Below are 20,645 nucleotides of genomic sequence, written 5' to 3'. Positions count from 1 at the left end.
TATAGGAATAACATTCCACTACATGGATAAAGATATGATGAAAAAGATGATTACCACTAAGATTAGACCAGAGTTGGAATATGCAGAAACTGTGTGGTCTCCCCATAAGAAGAAACACGTGAAAAAAGTAGAAAGAATACAAAGGATGGCAATGAAGATGGTTCCAGAACTGGAGGGATTGTCATATGAAGAAAGGTTTAAGGAAATGGACCTGCCAACACTGGAACAAAGAAGAGAAAGGGAGACCTAATATTAATTTACAAATTGTGGAATAAAATGGAAGAAGTAGATAACGAGGAGTTGCTACTAAGAGAAGGAAGAAACACCAGTAACACACGAGGACACAGTAAAAAATTGAGGAAAGGAAGATGCTTGAGAGACATTAAAAATATAGCTTCCCACAAAGAAACATAAAGGTTTGGAACAGACTAAGTGAGGATGTAGTATCGGCGAAGAGTGTGCACAACTTTAAGGAAAAACTTGACAAGTACACAGATACGGAGACATGAGCGTAGGCCCAGGCCCTGTAACATTACAACTAGATAAATACACACACACACACACACACACACACACACACATTCATTCATGCAAGAAACATTCATGATTTTAAGGAAAAGTTTGTTAAGAGAGGATATGGAGACAGGACAGCGCGAGCTTATCTCTTTTCCCGTATGTCACAACTAGGTAAATACAACTAGGTAAATACACACACACACACACACTGACTGCCGGCGCAAGAGGACGTGGGAAGACGAAACGGACAGCAATCTATTTGTCAGTCAAAAGGGCCCGAGCAACAGCTAAGTCATTTGAGTCCTGTCTCCTGGGAGTTCAGAAATATAGAGAATTATGAGAGAGTGAGAAGCGATAAGTAAAACGTGGAGGAGAAGGAGAGGAAGGAGATTGGACGGAAAATAAACAAACATACAAGATGGCGGACTCTCTGTCGGAGTCTCCTGGGCCTAACCAACAGGGAGAAGAATCCTTGGAGTGTTTTGAGGGCTCCACACCAACATCAGTAATGGAACCGGTACAGTGGAAAAGAATAAACAAAGTTGAGGAGGATTGTGACAGAATAGTAGTAGAAATGAGGAAGATGAGAGAGGAGTTTGGGGAAGTGATTCAGGCGCTGGACGAGGTTAAAAAGAGATGATGAGGCAAGGAGAAAAGACAAAGAAAATGGTAGAGAACGTGAGGGAAGAAATAATTAAATTGACTAAGGAACAGCTGGAAAGCCAAAAAGAAATAGCACAACTGAAGATGGAAGAATTAAAAAAAGACCATGAGATACAAATTATGAAAATGAAAAGAGAAAGGAGGGTGATGGGGACAAACGGAGACATGGAGAAGAAGATGGAAGAAATGATAAAGAGAGAGGTAACAGAGAAGATAGGAAATGATCAGCAGAATGTGGGTGTAAAGGTAAAGGAAAAGATTAAGCATGTGGTCAATGATGAACTGAAGGGAACTTGTGCTGGAGGGAAAGAGCAAGTACAACATTTGGAGGAAAGATAGGAAAGAAGGAAAGGGAGGAGGAGTGATGATAATGACGAAACAAAACTTAAAAGTGACTGAAGTGAGATATGGAAATGACAGTGCGGAGGTGATGGCTGTGCAGGTACTGGTAAAAGGTGGAGAGAAGAATAACATAATAACAGCCTATGTCCCCCCTAAAACCAAAAGTTGGAATGAAGAAAGATATAACGTTATGCTGGAAGATACAATACGGGCACAGACAGATGAAATAGAAAAATAATATAAAGGTAATATTAATAGGAGACTTCAATTGCAAAGAAGTAAAATGGGAAGATTATGGAACGGAGGATGGCGAAAATACTTGGGGAAGTAAACTATTGAAGCTGGTAACAGATAACCTGATGATGCAGTGGGTGCAAGGAGAAACGAGGTTGAAAGGGGATGGCGAACCATCAAGATTTGACCTAATTTTCACCAAAAACGTGGAGTTGGATGGAGTCAGTCATGAGTGCCCCTTAAGAAAGAGCGACCATGAAGTATTGGAGATGAAAACTTTGGAAGGATGTGAATATTGAAAAGAGGCTTATAAGGAAAAAAGGAAAAACTATGCTAAGGCAGATTACATTGAACACAAGACTTTCTTCGGTGGGGTAGACTGGACTGATATGAAGAGGAGCACAGGTAACTCTCGATTTACGCGAGTTTGGTTTACGTGTTTTTGAAATAACGCAGGGTCCAAAATTCAAATAAATGTTTAATTTACATGTTTTTTCTACTTATATGCGATATTTTATGGAGTGGCCACTAGATGTCTCACGCAAATGGACTCACACGGCGCCACTGTAGTGCCAACTTGCCTGATGGGCGAGCCTCCCATAACCCACTTAGCCTATGGGGGTACCTCTTTGGCTGACTGGTAAAGGAGTGGCTTTCCCGTTACGCTGGTCGCGGGTTCAATCCCCGGCGCCAGCAAACCTTTCCTTGTCTGGATTAATTTCTCGTGTGTTTTGTTACATGCGGTGGTCGTGTGGGAGTGTAGAAAAGAGAAAAATTCTGGCATTTCACCGCGGCCACACAGCTGAGCTCAGTTCTTCCCGCGCACCACTTGAACAACAATATAGTACCCACGCTGCCATGCTACTCAACATTAGGGGTGGGCAGGTACCGGTACCAGCTATATGGTACCGGTACCAGACTGCTCGGTACCAGTACCAATACTAGCCAGTCGCTCATGGTGTCCCTCATTTCTTCCTCACACGAGTGAGGCTGACATTGAGTGCCTGAGTGGATATCTCGGTGATATGGATATTCTCTCTCTCTCTCTCCACTGAATGAATATTTATTTTTCGATAGAAACCTACCTCTTGTTTGATTTACATTGTTTTTGATATACGTGGGCTCTTCAAGGACACAATACTCACGTAAATCGAGAGTTACCTGTACTAATATTCAAGAGAAATATGACTTTTTCATGAATATTTACAACAGGAATAGAGATATGTTCCATTCTACACACTGAAAACTTAAGGAGAGAAAACATGATTTGGATGGAGGTGTGAAACAACAAGAAGAAATAGAAATAAGACGGAGGAATTTAAAGAAAAGACCAGATAAGAACAACAGGGACAAATATAAAAAGGCAAGAAATGAATATGTGAAAATATGGAGAGAGGAGGAAGCTAAATTTGAAAGAAGAATAGTTTTTTAAATGTAAAGAAGAACCAAAAATGTTTTATAAATTCGTAAACGGGAAGTTAAAAAGAAATGTAGTGGAAAAGCTAAAAGAAAATAATTTATTCTACGAACAGGACAAAGAAATTGCAGAAATATTAAATAAAATTCTTCATAGTGTTTACGAAAGAAATCGACTTTGACTGGGGTCTCAAAAATTGCAATGAAGGGAAACTGAATCATGTAAAGGTAGAGAAAGGAGAACTGATACAGCTGATGAAAACCTTAGATGGAAGGAAAGCTATGGGACCAGATGAAATCTCGGGATAAGTGCTAAAAGAGTGTAGAATGAATTATTGGAGCCACTTTATGACATTATAACATGCTCTATAAATACAGGAAAAGTGCCCTTAGAGTGGAAGAGAGCGAACATTGTACCAATTTATAAAAGTGGAGATAAAACTGAACCATTAAATTACAGATCAGTCTCTCTAACAAGTGTAATGTGCAAAATTTGTGAAAGTATAATACAGAAACAATGGGTCGAACATTTAGAAGAGGAAAACATGATAAATAAGGGACAGTTTGGATTTAGAAAAGGGAAATTGTGTGTCACCAAGTTACTTTGTTTCTACTCAAGAGCAATAGATGTGGTGCAAGAGAGAGAAGGGTGGGCTGATTGTGTATATCTCGATTTGAAAAAGGCTTTTGACAAGGTTTTGCACAAAAGGTTAATCAGGAAACAACACCAGTGGGGAGGAATGGGCGGAAAGGTTATAGAGTGGATGAAGGATTACTTAACGGGAAGAGAAATGAGGACGGTGATTAGGGAGGATAAATCAAATTGAAGGAGAGTAGAGAGTGGAGTTCCTCAAGGCTCAGTTCTGGCACCAATAATGTTTATAATATAATCTATATAAATGATATGCCAAACAGTATAAAAAGTTGTATGAGCCTTGTTGCAGATGATGCAAAGTTAATAAGAAAAGTGAGGACAGAGGAAGACTGTGAAGAGCTGCAAAAAGACCTGGACAGTGTATAGATGGAGCCAGTTATGGGAGATGGAATTTAATGCAAACAAATGCCATGTTATGGAAATGGGGAAAAGTGTGACAACAGGTTTCCAGGGCACGATAACACATACCTCAGACTTGGGCGCCGTGATGTAGTGGTTGAGTACCAGCTGATATTCAAGAAAAGGAAAAGTTCTTAGTGACTGAAGGATATCAAGGATTCTGTTAATCTAGATACATATCAGTAATACCAAACTCTCAGCTCAGGTTATGTTCACCACTTGGTCACACCATGACAATTAGTACTTATACGAGGACAAAAATATTTCTTTTTAGTACCTCAGCTCCAGAGTAGTATCGATTCCAGACTTGCGTATCAATCGGAAGTGTCAAACATATCATGCATCCATATCTTGAGTAGCTTCCTCAACAAGACTTCCTTCCAGCCTGAGTCTGATGCAGAGGTGAAAAGCCCCACCAAAAGAGTTGCACGAAGCCTCTCTGATGCCAGCTTGGATGAGGATTCTGCTTCTTTTGGCTCACCAGTAGTCACCAGCACCCAGACCAAGGTGAGTCAGCATACCCCAGGGTGTCTTCCTCCAGGGAAGCTATCTGTCTTACCCTGATAAATGTATTTGGTGTGCCAGCTTATTAGATACAATCTTTGCACAGTTGTATGTGTTTCAAATGTAATAATTATGCCTGAAGAGATAGAGTGTCTCTCACTGCTCTCACTGACTGATGATCATGCTAGTAGGTTTGGAGAAAGCATATATTTGCTTTGCAGTTATTAGGAGTGATGAATAAAAATTAAATTGTTGCATTCAAAATTTGAGTCCATAACCACTTCCATAGTTATGAGAAATTATCCCGTTGTAATATTTTGCTTGTAAATGGTATTTGTCATCGACATTGTCTCATCCTGTCTTTGTGCTGCGTAAGTTTTTTTAACAGAAAAGGAGACAACTCAAGGGTGAAATAAAAAAGAGGAAACTAAAAAGCTCACAATAGCACTGCAAACAGCGTTTGGCGGAAGATTTTGAAATAAAGAGGCCAGAGTTGTTTGGAGAGAGGTCTTGAAAGAGTTATAGGCATTAGGAAATACAAATGAAGGAAGATTTTTGGAGTTTACCAGCAAAAGGGATGAAAGAATGAAGTTGATAGTTAACTCTTGCATAAGGGATTTGGATAATATTGGGATGGACAAGAGTAGAAGGTTGTGTGCAGCTAGGCCGCAGGAGGGGTAGAGGCATACATTTAGCAAGTTTAGGAGAGCAGTCAGCATGATAATATCAACAGAAGATAGAGAGCCAACATTGCAGCAGAATTTAACAGTTAGTATGAGGAGGGAGTTGATGAGGGGAAAAGCCATAGACTCTCCTGTCCAAATGGAAAGTCATTTGCAGCAGGGTTTGGGAGGGGTGGTGGCATACAATTAACAAGTTCAGAGGAGCAGTCAGCATGGAAGTACTGATAGAAGATAGAGAGGCAGCATTGCATTTGACTTCACTTAGCCCAAAAGGGCTGTGTGGAGCCCCCCAACACATGAGATGCATTCTCCATATGAGGATGGACAAGGGCCTAGTATATGGATAACATATTATGTGAGGGGGAAAAACTGTGGTGATCATACAGAACACCTAACCACGAGAAAGCTGACTCAGCAAGAAATGAAATACAGAAACCCCCCGCTGTTCGCAGGTATTTGGTTCCGCGAGATTCCCGTGATCCGCGAATCCGCGATCGACAGGACTATAATCAAATAGGGGAAATAGGGTTTTGTTCTACCATCTCGATCGAATTAAAAAAAATGTATTTCTAAGGCATTTCTAAGCATTGTTATATAGTTTTACATACACATAAATCACAAATTAAATATGGACTGTTATAATTTAACACTCACTCTGTGGTTGGTTGTGGTGAGTGTGAGTGTGTAGGTGGTGGTGGTTGGCGGGCGAGTGGTGTTTTTGTGGTAGTTATCGGTCGGAAACTACCAAAAAATGCAATGCGATGAGTAAGATAACTTGGCAACACTGCGCATCAGTGTTTACTGTCTTCCACCCAGCCATCAAGTATTAGTGAATTCTCGTCTCTTCCCTTTGTGTTAATTAGGGTTGCACCGATTAATCGGTAAGTAATCGGTAATCGGCCTTTTGACCGATTAATCGGGGCCGATTAGTATTTTTTTTCTCTTTTATAATACAATGTTCATAACACAATATTAATAATGTTAATGTAAGGATGGTGATGTTACCAAAACTCTGATACCTTTCCACAGCATTCATTTCAAACAAGTCCCTATGCAAATGTATATTAGGTAATTCAAATTGATATATAAAATTATGATATGAACTGAAGTACTGGTATTTGCTTCAACTTTGAAACTTGAAAAAAATCAACATATTACTTTATATTACAACCCTAAAAAATTATATACGTACCTATTTCAACTTGCTTAGTACAGTAATTGAGTAATATCATTCACCATGCCTGCCGGGCATAAGGAAACAAGTTATTGTAATATAATGAAAAGTATGGAACTAGACAAGTGATTTTTCTCAGTACTGTAAATGCTCACTGAGACACACTGACTGACTGACAGGCAAATGATAGCCTGTGGCGTGGGTCTCACAGACTCTCACCGAGTCTCATCGTACTGGTACTGGACACGTTCAGATACAGACTTCGTACGATACGCTTAGACCATTTTCAGTTTGACCTAATTGAGGGACATTATTCAACTTTTTCATCACTGTAGCTACATGAAGTTATTATTTCATATTAATATGCAGTAATCATACTGTATATTTTGTACTAATAAAAAAATCAAAACATGCGTGTTTTTAGTTTAGAAGTAAGCAAACACAGTGTAACAGACGGTAAATTAGTAGAAGACTTGAGAGATTGATAAACTTTCTGTACACCACCATTTCTAGTAGCATCTAGGATCACCACAAGAACGAGAAAACTGGCAAATTCTAACATATTAAAACCAGGATGTTTCCACAAAGCAAGGCTAAATTATAAGTAATAAATTACTAGAAGTATTTTCTCTCCTTACAGGAGATGACAGTTGGGCAGTAAACAAAGTTGTAAACATGAGGGTTACGGTATGTCTTAAACTTTGTGGTACCAGTGTCCAGTAATTAATGAAGATTAATCACATTTATAATTTCTAAATAATCGGCCGATTAATCGGTATCGGCCAATTATTGGTTACCGATTAATCAATAATCGGTAATCTGCCAAATTGCTTATCAGTGCAACCCTAGTGTTGATATTCATATGTATATCCATATACATCTGTAGTGCGGCGACGGCCTGATGAACGAGCCTCCCATAACCCACTTAGCCAGTAGGGTACCTCTTTGGCCGACTCGGTAAGGAGTGGCTCTCCCGTCACGCTGGTCGCGGGTTCAATCCCAGGCAGCCGGGGAATACCCTGATCTTGATTAATTTCTCGTGTTATTTCGATACACGCAGAGGCCGTGTTGAGAAATAGGAAGGATGGAAAGTAAGCTCGTCGGGGCATTACACTTCCAGTTTATTATTAGTTAATTTGAGTGTTTACTGGGCCCTTGGAAGGTCCATTTGTTGCTGTTCCCGGTGGAATGCACGTACAAACTTTATACCCGTTACCCCTCTGCCAGTCTCCGCCATGTTTGTTTACTCCTCAAAGCAGTAGCCTCGAGTCTCTAAGAAGGACCAGTTCTGGCAGGTACCAGTAAGTATCAAGGATTTTAAATGTATTATATTGGGATTTAGGGCCGTTTTCACAGTCACTTTTCTTTGTTTTGATCGTTACCAATGAGCGGCGATCACCGCTGTACTATTTCCACGTGAAACTGGCCGATGGGGTAGTGGCGGCTGTGGGGTTAGCCCCGGCCCGCACCTTGCCACACACACTCAATACCTCTCGTTTCCTCTGCAGCCACCACTACCCCATAGGCCACTTTCACGTGGAAATACTGTAACGGCGATCGCCGCTCGTAGGTAACGATCAAAACAAACAAAAATGACTGTGAAAGCGGCACTTAGTAAGGATTGGACCGCGTATACGTGAGTTTTCATCCGCATTCGGCGGGAGGTGTCGCAATTACCCTACCCGCGTATAAGCGAATCCGTGAACGGTGAGGCAGCGAATGGCGGGGGGCATCTATAGAAATTTCCAGTCAAGATTTTGAGCTAAGGATAGGCTGAGAATGTTATGTGTAGTTGCAAGTAGAGTCATCAGCGTATTAGTAGATAAAACAATTTGTTATGGGAAGCTCGTTAATGAACAACAGAGAGAGAGTGGGAGGTAGAACGGAGTCCTGCAGGACACCACTGTGATAGATTTAGGGGAAGAGCAGTGACCGTCTACCACAGCACCTGTGCTTTGCCACAAGATGTGCCTGCATTTGAAAATTCAAACGATCATTAGAGTCCTAGTGACAAGCACTGTAAAGGTCACATTATTTTCTAATTAATAATTTGTTGATGTAACTTTGCAGAATGAGCAGCCAGCATCAAGTGAGGAGCAGGAGAAAAATGTGACTTGTGCCGCACACATTGTGGTCAACTCGGAACTAGAACTGTGAGGACTCATTAATTTTCTTACATTCTTAATTATCTATTAAAACTGATGCTATGGCTTTAGCACATTTCTTTTACATATGCTTTTAGATTTTATTTTTGCAATTCTTATTCAGTAAAATGGATGAGAGGATCCACACCTCAGTCTCAACCTCCCTAATAGGAGCTATGTTCCCCAAAGGCACTTCTTATGACTCTTAGTAGAATCTAAATCCCTGTGTCTCAGAATACAAGATGTTTCAAAACTGGATGAGGAATCAATTGTTTCCTACAGGACCCAAGAGGAGAATGTGTCCAGCTCTGAAGGGCAGAAGGTGTCGTGTCAGGAAGATCCTATGGTGCCAGGCAGCCAAGAAGCGCCCAGCCAAGGATGTCCTAAGTAAGTTCATATACTCTAATGTTTTCCAGTTAGTCTGTCAAAAGCAATGCTCACCCAATGGCAGCAGTTCCCAACTTTTTTAGGGTGTATCACCATATCAATGGTTATACAGGGAAGGATGCCAGGATAAAAAGTCAAATTTCTCTCTCTCTCTCTCTCTCTCTCTCTCTCTCTCTCTCTCTCTCTCTCTCTCTCACACACACACACACACACAAATGCATGCAAACACACAAACACAAACACACACACACACACATCTAATCTGATCAGCTTCTATTCAAGAGTAATTGATATAATACAGGAAAGAGATGGTTGGGCAGATTGTGTGTATCTGGACTTAAAGAAGGCGTTTGATAAAGTACAGGTAACTCTCGATTTATGCGAGTATTGTGTCCTTGAAGAGGTCGCGTAAATCAAAAACAATGTAAATCAAACAAGAGGTAGGTTTCTATCGAAAAATGAATATTCACTTCATTCACTGGAGAGAGAGAGAGAGAGAGAGAGAGAGTGTGTGTGTGTGTGTGTGTGTGTGTGTGTGTGTGACACTGACAGGCAGGCAGAGGCTCGTGTGCATGACACACACACACAGAGAGAGAGAGAGAGAGAGAGAGAGAGAGAGAGAGAGAGAGAGAGAGAGAGAGAGAGAGAGAGTGTGTGTGTGTGTGTGTGACACTGACAGGCAGGCAGAGGCTCGTGTGCATGACACACACACACACACACACACACACAGAGAGAGAGAGAGAGAGAGAGAGAGAGAGAGAGAGAGAGACGTCCAAGACTGGAATATGCAGCATTAATGTGGTCACCTAGATGGAAGAAAGAAATTAGAAAGTTGGAAAGAATACAAAGAGCAGCGACTAAATTACCGGAAACTCTGAGAGAACATACTTATGAAGAAAGACTGGAGAAATTGGGACTAACAACACTGGAGAGCAGAAGAGAGAGAGGGGACCTAATAGCATTGTACAGGATCCAAGAGGGATTGGAGAAATTGGACAGGGAAGACCTAGAGGTACATGACAGAAGTGTGACAAGAGGCAATGGTAGGAAATTGAAGAGGAGCGACTGTAGGAGAGACATCAAGAAATACAGTTTTCCATACAGAAGCATAACAACATGGAACAGACTTGACGAGGAGACTGTGTGTGCAAAAACGATTCATGAATTCAAAGCCAAACTGGATAATAAGCGTTATGGAGACGGGACAGCACAAGCCTAGTACGGCTCTTTTCCTGTATTTCACAACTAGGTAAATACACACACACACACACACACACACACGCACACACACACACCCACACACACACTCACTTTAATAAGGCAAATTTTGAACAACTTGGGAAACATTTTGAGGCAGCACAATGGGATACTTTTTTTGAGGCTGATAATGTGGAGGAAAAATGGGCAATCTTTCTACGGATTTACAACAAAGGAGTGGAGAAATGGGTACCAAGGATGAAAGAAGGCCAGAAATCAAGAGAAGAGTGGTATAATAGAAAGTGTGTAGATGCCAAACAGGATAAGGAGAAGGCATGGAACAAATGGAGAAAAAATAGGAGGATGGATCTATGGAATGAGTACAAAAGGAAGAGGAATGCTTATGTCAAAGTAGGAAGAGAAGAAAAAAGGAATTTTGAGAAAAATATTGTAGATAAGTGCAAAGACCAGCCAAAATTGTTTTATAAGTTCATAAATGGAAAGTTGAAAAATCAAGATGAGATTCAGAAAGTTGAAGTTAATGGTGAAATCTTTGATAGTATAAGTGAAATAGTAGAAATGATGAATAGTTGTTTCCAAACAGTGTTCACAAGGGAGAGTGAGTTTGAAGGTGTAGATGCAGTGCCGGGGAATAGAGTGGGTCTGGAGAGAATACAAACATCAGCAGGTGAAGTTAGAAAATTATTGGAAGAATTGGAAACTGTACTATTTGAGGGACGACTGTATATGTTGATGATATGATAGAAGGAGTGGATGGCTATATGAATCTGTTTGCCAATGATGCTAAGGTAATGAGAAGAGTGGAAAAAGAGGAGGACTGCTTGCTGCTCCAGAGAGACCTGGACACAGTGTGGGAGTGGAGCAGGAAGTGGGAAATGGAATTTAATACCAAAAAGTGCAGTGTTATTGAATTTGGAAAGAGTGGAATGAGAGTAGAGGGACATTATAAGTTGGGTAAGGATAAGTTAGACAAGAAGAAAGAAGAAAAAGACCTTGGAGTGATGATCACAGAAAACTTGTCTCCAGAAAGACATGTGAATGAAATATCAGCTGAGACATACAAGCTGCTGAGGAACATCAGAGCAGCGTTCACATACCTTGATGAGGACATGGTAGGGAAATTAATTGTGACCTTGATATGCCCTAGACTAGAATATGCATCAGTGGCTTGGTCGCCATCACTTAAGAAACACGTTAGAAAACTGGAGAGGATACAGAGAGCGACAACAAAAATGGCACCTAGTCTGAGCAACCTTCCCTATGAAGAAAGATTGCTGAGGCTGAACCTCCCTACATTGGAAATTAGAAGAGAAAGAGGAGATTTAACAGCAGTGTATAGGGTGATGAATGGTCTAGAGAAATTGGATAGAGATGACCTTTTGATAAGAGAAGAGAGAAACTTAAGAGGGAATGTTAAACTGTTGAGAAAAGGAATTTGTAGAAGAGACATCAAGAAGAACAGCTTCCCACAGAGATGTGTGGGGGTCTGGAATGGGCTGGAGAGGGAAGTGGTACAGGCTAAGTCATTAAGCACATTTAAGGCCAAATTAGACAGAAGTAGTTGAAAAGACGGGACAGCACAAGCATAGCTCCGTTTCTGTAAGTCAACTAGGTAAATACAACTAGGTAAATACACACACACTAATCCATGTAAAGTTATACCTTGGTTTACAAGTTACTTACTTTATGATTTTTTTTGATTTGCGAGCGAAAAAAAATCATTAAAATGCCTTGGTTTACGAGCGGTGACATTTTGTACGAGCATCCTGTTTGTACAAGTCGAAGATGGAAGCGCTGGTTCCCTTTCTTCGCTGTAAGATGAGAGCACTCAGAGCGGGAAACAGTGGAAATAGAGTCTCAGTCCGCGTTGTACACTCACAGAGGTAGCACCTGCTCGCTTGTTTCCACTTACGTTTGGGCTCTACAGTGCGATCTTTGTGTTTTCAGTACTACAGTGTGCATTCTTTGAGATTTTAACAATGTCCCCCAGAGAGATGGTTGAAAGGGATGGTGCTGCAAAGAAGAAAAAGGAGACGATTATTGTTAAATTAAAGAAGGAGATTATAGAGAAGTATGATTGTGGCATATGCATGGTCGACCATGTTCAACAAGTCGACATTGACCATTTGCACCATTTTGAAGAAGAAGGAAGAATTAAAGGATTTAGATGTGGCAAAAGGAGTACCCAGGGCTACGAAGCAACGGCCACGAATCCTGGATGACATCGAGAAGTTGCTGCTAGTATGGATAAGTGAGAAACAATTAGCTGGTGATACCGTGATTGAGGAAATCATTAGTGAGAAGGCAAAGGCCCACGGATCTGTTAAGGAAAACCCCTGGCATGTTGTTTGAAGATGAGGAGGCATTCAAGGTATTTGTTAGTAAAATTACTTTTATTCTGTATAAAGTAACATGTAAAGTGATTTGTTAATATTTTTGAGATATGGGACACATTAATGGGATTCACATTAATTTAAATGGGGAAATTTGTTTTGGTTCAGGATTTTTTTGGTTTTCAAGCAAAATTCCAGAATGAAATAAGCTTGTAAACAGAGATATGACTATCTATTTTACTAGCTCCATATATCTATCTATCTAGAGAATTAACTTGTGTGTGAGTATTTACCTTGTATTTTCCTAGTTGTGAAATACAGGAAAAGAGCCGTACTAGGCTCGTGCTGTCCCGTCTCCATAACGCTTATTATCCAGTTTGACTTTAAATTCATGAATCATTTTTGCACACACAGTCTCCTCGTCAAGTCCGTTCCATGTTGTTATGCTTCTGTATGGAAAACTGTATTTCTTGATGTTTCTCCTACAGTCGCTCTTCTTCAATTTCCTACCATTGCCTCTTGTTACACTTCTGTCACGTACCTCTAGGTCTTCCCTGTCCAATTTCTCCAATCCCTCTTGTATCCTGTACAATGCTAATAGGTCCCCTTTCTCTCTTCTTCTCTCCAGTGTTGTTAGTCCCAATTTCTCCAGTTTTTCTTCATAATTATGTTCTCTCAGAGTTTCCGGTAATTTAGTTGCTGCTCTTTGTATTCTTTCCAACATTCTAATTTCTTTCTTCAATCTAGATGACCACACTAATGCTGCATATTCCAGTCTTAGCATATCATCAATGTTATTAGTTTCTTCATCATTTCTTCATCTAAATATGTAAATATGTAAATGTAAATGTGTGTGTGTGTGTGTGTGTGTGCACACAAAACATTGCTCCACTGTGTTCCCAGTGTATAATAGAATACAGTACCCTCTCGAGTTTCATGCTATCCAAGTTTCCTGATCCTTGAATTTCACGGTTAGTCCTAAATTCTTACCATCCCGAGTTTTGCGCATTATCACCCCGAGTTTCGCGTTGCTTTTACATGTACGGGTAACACCTACTTACGATCGGCGTCACACACGCTACCTTAAAAGGTAGTATCATACTAGACATTTTCCTCCAAACATTGTGGCTATGGCAAGAGAGAGAGAGAGAGAGAGAGAGAGAGAGAGAGAGAGAGAGAGAGAGAGAGAGAGAGAGAGAGAGAGAGAGAGAGAGAGAGAGACTTAACACGTTAACTGCGTTTGAACTTCCTGCCGCCTCCTCCCTGTTGCATTTGGTTCAATTCGGTGCAGCGTCAATGCCACGCGAGCCCCCGACTCGAGAGGAGGTGTGTAGCTTCACTCTGGTCATGAGCCCCTTTCATGAAAGGTGAGATAGAGAAGCTGAAAGCAAGGAGAAAGGAGAAGTGTGTGTGGGGAAGGAGGGTCAGAATGGAGAGTCAAGTCAGGGCTTTGGTCAGGTCATGTTCATACCTGTCACACACATACAGAAGGTGAAATGAGAAAGATGTGGGGAGGATGGGGCAGAAAGGAAAGTCAGATCAAGGCTTTGGTCAAAACATGACCTGACTCAGGTCAGGTCATGTCCTGACTTATCACACACACACACACACACACACACACACACACACACACACGCACACAGAGAAGGGGAATGAGAATGGTGTGGGGAGGGAGGGGCAGAAAGGAGAGTCATATCAGGGCTTTGGTCAGGATATAACCTGACTCAGGTCAAGAGATGACCTGACTCCCTTCTGCCCCTCCCTCCCCGCACCCTTCTCATTTCCCTTTGTGAGTGTGTGTGTGTGTGTGTCATGACATGACCCAACTCTCCCTTCTGCCCCTCCCCCCCACACCCTTCTAATTTCCCCTTATGTGTGTGACACACACCCGGAAAAGTTGCTGGTTGCCCAAGCTGCCGCCAACGCGGTGGGAAGAAAAAGGCCCAGTGTGACACCAGCTTACGGGCAACCGACAACTCGCTCCCGGATGGGCGTACGGGCATTGCCAGTAGCTACAATGGTTAGAGGAAAACGGCCAGTGTGACACCGCCGTAAGGTAGTGAGGCTGCTGATTGAGTGAGCGCTGGCGATGACGTCATCCGACTCCCAGTGAATCACAAGCGTGTTTTCAGAGCTCAGCCAATTGTAAGGCTTCATCTGTGGCTTTAAAACGACCCGTTCTCTCTTCCTGTTTTCTTCCTTTTTCCAAGGTACGTATTTTGAGATAACAAGGGAGTAAAGTAGGAAAAAAAAGTGAGCTCCTGGGGTCAGCATGAGCCAATTATAATGGCGCCACTATAAATACTTGCCTGCGACATGACGGGCTCGGGGCCAACCATCAGGCCCAGATGGATAGTCTACCGACGCCATAGCCCACATGTAAAAAAATAAATAAAATCTCCACGGGTCGGAACAAATAAAGCGCTTTTTCAGTGTTTTCAATACCTCGAGTTTCGCGATCCTCGAGTTTAGTACTAGACCTTTGGAACGAAGCGAGCGCGAAACTCGGGAGGGTACTGTATATGGAGAACCTGAATACTTGGAGATGGGACATTGTGTACATGCATGTATTCTTCTTCTCCTCCCTCTCCCTTCTTTCTGCCCTCTCATCCTGTCTCCCTCACCTCCCTATTCCTTCCAGTTGTCTCTGTTTCCTTCCTTCATCACCGTCTTCCCTCTCCTTTCAATATATCTCCCTATCCTTACTCTCTATCCCCCCATGTGTCTACCCTCCCCTTCCCCTCCTTTCATCTCTCCAGGCCCTCTCCATCACCTCCTATATCCCCCTGTCTCTCTCTTGTACTCCCTCCCAATTTTTTTTTTTTTTTTTTTTACAGTAAAGGCAAAAAACAAAACAAAAAAAAAGCTCACTAATAAAGAAAATAGAACAATAGTCCAAAGGGTCAGTCTTGGATGGAGAGGTATCCCCTTTTGAAAGAGTTCAGGTCATAGGCAGGAGGAAATGCATATGGAGGAAGACTGTTCCAGGGTTTACCAGCAAAAGGATGAAAGGAAGAAGACACTGGCTAACTCTTGCATAAAGAATTTGGATAGTATAGGGATGAGAGAAAGTAGAGAGTCATGGAAGGGTTGGAGGCACATAGTTAGCAAGTTCAGAAGAGCAGTCAACTTGAAAACATCAATGGAAAATAGAAAGAGGCAACACTGCAGCGGATTTTAAGAGGTAGATAACTGTCGATAATAGGAGGGGAGTAGATGAGAAGAAGAGCCTGTGCCTCTGTCCAAAAGGGCTGTGTGTGTGGAGCCTCCCACACATTAAAGACATAAGATGCATACTCCCTACAAGGTCAGACAAGGCCCTTGTTTATGAATAACATCTGGGAAGGGGAGAAAAAAATGTTGACTATACAGAATACCTAACCTTGAGGAAGCTGATTTAGCAAGAGATGAAAGATGAAGTTTCCAGGTAAGGCTTTGGCTAAGATTGTAGAGTGTAGAAGAGAGGGACAGTTGAGTGTTATTGAAGAATATAGGATAGGTGTTTGAAAGATTGTGTTGAATTGACAAGTGGAGAAATTGAGTTTTTGAAGCACTGAAGGACACATTCCTTCTGCCCCATTCAGAAATGATAGCACAGTCAGAGTTTAACTGTTTTGTAGCATCCAATCTTGAGTCCTGTAATTACTGTTGGGAGGGTCTTCTGTTAAAAAGCTGAGTAATGCAGAGTAGGGTCATCAACATAGGAGTCGATAAAACAGTTTGTTATGGAAAGATCATTGATGAACAAGACAAGAAAGTGGGAAAGAATGGAGCCCTACAGGACACCAGTGTTGCCAGGTTTAGGGGAAGAACAGTTGTAGTGACTGACCCGCCTGATGTGGAAGGCCGCCCAAACTCACTCAGTGAGTGGGGTACCTCTATGGCTGACTGGTTAACCCGGTAACTGCGGGGATCATGTTTCTTAAAGGCCCCTCTAAGCGAGAAAAATGAGAAAAAAAATCAGCACTCACGCAAACCATTTCATAATATATATCAACACATTTGTGATCAGTTTATGCATCATCTATTTTGGGGGGTTTATATCATGGCAAAAATTTGGCCCGTCGCTGCTCCACAGTAAAGCCACAAATTTGGCCCATCGCTGCTACCGGGTTAAGGAGTGGCTTTCCCATCTCACCAGTCATGGGCTCGATCTCCAGTGCCGGTAAAACCCTCTCCAGATTTTGATTCATTTCTCCTGTGTTTCGTGACACGCAGAGGTCGTGTGAAGGTATCGTGAAGAAGAGGAATTTGGGCAATACACTGACCACCCACCACAGCATAGATCAGCTTGAAAAAAAACTGGAGCTAAAGGAACAGAGGGATAGAATCCATAGCAGGGTAGTTTGAAAAACAAAGATTTGTGCCAGACCATCAAAAGCTTTCGAAATGGTTAACCTCTTCAATGCGATGCCGCATCTCGCGCATCATGGCTCGCCCGTACAGTCAAACAGTGCCACAGTCTCCTGTGTTGCTTCCCATGGTGGATCTGTATCTCGCTTAGCGTTCTAGGCAGAGCGTTTTGTCTCTCGCATGCCTTACTCACTCAGATCTATAGCTCCACCCGTCTCCGATCTCAGCCAATCATGAAACAATAAATAATTAATGCCGCCCGTATGGCAACACCCCCTCGGCGCCAGCCCGCCACCTCACTCTCAGCCTCCCTCACTCTCTCTCTGTCCTTCATGGTTGCAAGTCATCTGTTCAGCTCTTTTCTTCTCCTTTTACTGGTCAAGTGGTTATGGATAACCTTTCTGATGACAGTAGTGGGGATGAATATACCCCAGACATGGAGGACAGTGCTGATGACTATGACTCCATGAGTGATGATGAACTTGACGTTCCTGAGGTAGAGATGAGAGAGGTTGAGGACGGTTGGAGGTTGATAGCGGACATGTTTTCTGACAAGCGTCCTGAGCTCTACCCCCCTTTGTTTCTCAGTTTTCTGGACTGAATCCTGCACTAGGGGATTTGTCTGTTATGTCTTTTACTGATGTTTTCAAGCTTTTCTTTGATGGTGAGTTGGTAGGAAAACTATGTGAATGGGTGAACGAGAGGGCTGTGAAATACTTTGCTGCAAACCCTGACAAACAAGGTCGTGTGAACAGCATTATTTGGCGCCCAGTCACACATGATGATATGTACACATTCTTAGCTCTTGTCATGGCAATGGCTTTGATGCCCATTCCTAGAATGATGTGTAGTGCGGCGACGGCCTGATGAACGAGCCTCCCATAACCCACTTAGCCAGTGGGGTACCTCTTTGGCCGACTCGGTAAGGAGTGGCTCTCCCGTCACGCTGGTCGCGGGTTCAATCCCAGGCAGCCGGGGAATACCCTCTCCTTGTCTTGATTAATTTCTCGTGTGTTTCGATACACGCAGAGGCCGTGTTGGGAAATAGAAAGGATCGAAAATAAGCTCGCGGGGCATTACAGATGTACTACTGGAGCACTGACATGATGCTTTCTGGCCCTGCTGTGTTTTGTAAAGAAGTTATGTCACGAGATCGCTTCTTTAGTATCATGAAATTTCTGAGATTTTCGCCACCAGGCCTTGTCAGAAAGAACTGTCCAGCAACACGCATTGAGCCATATCTACACCTGTTACATGAACGCTGCCAAATGGTTATGAGACCACCCAGGAGTGTAGTTGTGGATGAGGCTTTGATCTTGTGGAAGGGGAGACTAGCATTTCACCAGTGCATGAAAAGTAAGAGGGCAAGATTTGGTGTGAAAGTGTTTGTCGCCTCTCCAAGTAATGAACAGTGGAAGGGGTATTCATGGAATTTCATGTTGTACTATGGAAAAGATGCATTTGCTCTTGGCGACCCAAATGCTTCCCGTCTTTCCATATCAGAGCGAATTGTTGTGAAAATCCTTGGTGACCTACTTGATGAAGGCAGACACATCATAATTGATAATTGGTACACCCGCCTAAAGTTATCTGACTACTTGCAAACTCGAGCAACAATGCTGACTGGTGTAGTCAGGTAAGGGAGAGGGCCACCCAAAACAGTTCAACACGAAGACCTTGAAAAAAAATCAGGCTTTGTTTGCTAGAAAAGGAAATACCTTGTTAGTGAAATGGAAAGACAAAAGGGAAATCTGTCTCGTCCACCAAGTATGAAGCAAATATAATGGAGAAAAGTAAAACATTGGTGGGAAAACAGTCTTCTTCAATAAACCACTGCAAGTAGAAAAGTACAATAAAAAATGGGGAGTGTAGACTATGTAGATCAAATGCTTGAGCCTTATGAGAGCCACAGGAAGAGTCTAGCATGGTTCAAGAAGCTAGGCATTCATTTCATGTTCAGGATACTGCTAAATTCATTCATTGCCTGCAAGACTGCACACAGCAGCAGCAGTGTTGATTTTTTCATTTACATAAGGGAGGTGTCAAGAGAGCTCCTGCTCCAACACAATCTTGGTGCTGCAGTGCTTGCTAATGTAAACACACCAAATGTTCATAAGGAGAGAGTAGTAAGCAACACGCATCAGTTCATACTTTTAGAGGGAAGAAAAAGAAAGAGGTGCAAGGTGTTCTACCCAACACGCAAAGACATCAGGCATCATTGCCCAGGATGTGATGGTCACCGTGGCTTGTGCTCAATGCAGCACTACAGGGCTTGGCATGAACAGGAACAGGCTGCACCTCCACAATAGACTGTCACGCCTAACCCCACCCTAGCTACACAAACTTATTCGTAAGATTTTTTTTCTTTGTCATTTTGGTGAAGCATCCATCCTTGTTTTGTTTTTTTCTGTTTTGTTTATTTTTAGCGAGGTATCAGATATGAAGAGGTCCATTCCTCTGCTTTTTTTTTCCTTCTGGGTTATTTTACTTATGCGAGGAATCTGTGGTAAACAAAGCTACACTTTGATTTTTTTCCTTTTTTCGAATACCTCATAGGCTATATAGCACATACATGACCTGTTTTATTTTAGTTGATTTTTTTTATCAGAGATAGAGGAAGTCCATCTCTGGGCAAAAAAAATATGGGAACCTCACACTAACCTCCAGGGGTGATGTGTTTTGCATCCAAGTAAAGACTTATTCTTTGTGTGTGTGTGTGTGTGTGTGTGTGTGTGTGAGGGAACATTTTTTTTTTTTTTTTTTCATTTGCAGCAATGGAGGCAGCTCAATGAAAAAAAAAAATAAAAAACGCTACTTGCTGCTACAAAATAGCACGAAAGTTCAAAGAGAGGCCAGAAGCATGTTCAATTTCAGTTAGGGAGGTGTCTTGACACTCAGCCTTTCTGAATTCTGCTCACACGTATGCATCCATAGCCTTTATTTGTCATTTTTTTACCTTCGCTTATATGTCTGATTTTTTTGAAATAATAAAATTATGAAATTATAATATATATATATATATATATATATATATATATATATATATATATATATATATATATATATATATATATATATATATATATATATATATATATATATATAGAGAGAGAGAGAGAGAGAGAGAGAGAGAGAGAGAGAGAGAGAGCACACTGGCGTGGCGTGTTTTTGATAAATAAAATATATATATATATATATATATATATATATATATATATATATATATATATATATATATATATATATATATATATATATATATATATATATATATATATATATATATAACTAAAAAAAATACTATCATAAAGGGCATGAACCATATGACTAGAAAAGGATAGCAACAAAATCAGAGGTGGATTCTACCAGGACGAAAAGTACACTAATGGCAACTGCGACACCAAGGCGAGGAGTGGCCCGGGTACTCTCGCACGCGCCACTGAAGCCGTTTCCCGCATCTCGTAGTGAAGAGGTTAAGGCAACAGCAAAAGTTTCGCCAAAACGGCTGAGTTGATGGCTAGGAGTCAATAGGAAGGCAAGATGATCACCAGTAGTATGTGCCTTGTGGAACCCATACTGGTGATCAGATTGTTTTGAAAGTTGTAGAAAGTACAAAAGAATTTT

General features: G+C 41.6%; 1 protein-coding gene across 3 annotated transcripts in view; it reads left to right on the top strand.

The window, feature by feature from the left end:
- The window catches only part of LOC126997882 (condensin complex subunit 3-like), a 155,972-nt gene that overhangs the window by 114,995 nt on the left and 20,332 nt on the right, over positions 1–20,645 (top strand). For all 3 annotated transcript variants that reach the window (XM_050859099.1, XM_050859098.1, XM_050859097.1), the window contains exons 17-19: positions 4,610–4,732; positions 8,657–8,739; positions 9,013–9,117. In XM_050859099.1, coding sequence (XP_050715056.1) covers positions 4,610–4,732; positions 8,657–8,739; positions 9,013–9,117 — 311 coding nt within the window. The remainder of the gene's footprint in view (positions 1–4,609; positions 4,733–8,656; positions 8,740–9,012; positions 9,118–20,645) is intronic.

The sequence above is a fragment of the Eriocheir sinensis genome, chromosome 13 (assembly GCF_024679095.1).
Source record: "Eriocheir sinensis breed Jianghai 21 chromosome 13, ASM2467909v1, whole genome shotgun sequence".
NCBI classification, from domain to species: Eukaryota; Metazoa; Arthropoda; class Malacostraca; order Decapoda; family Varunidae; genus Eriocheir; species Eriocheir sinensis.
This window is presented reverse-complemented; position numbering and strand designations above follow the sequence as displayed.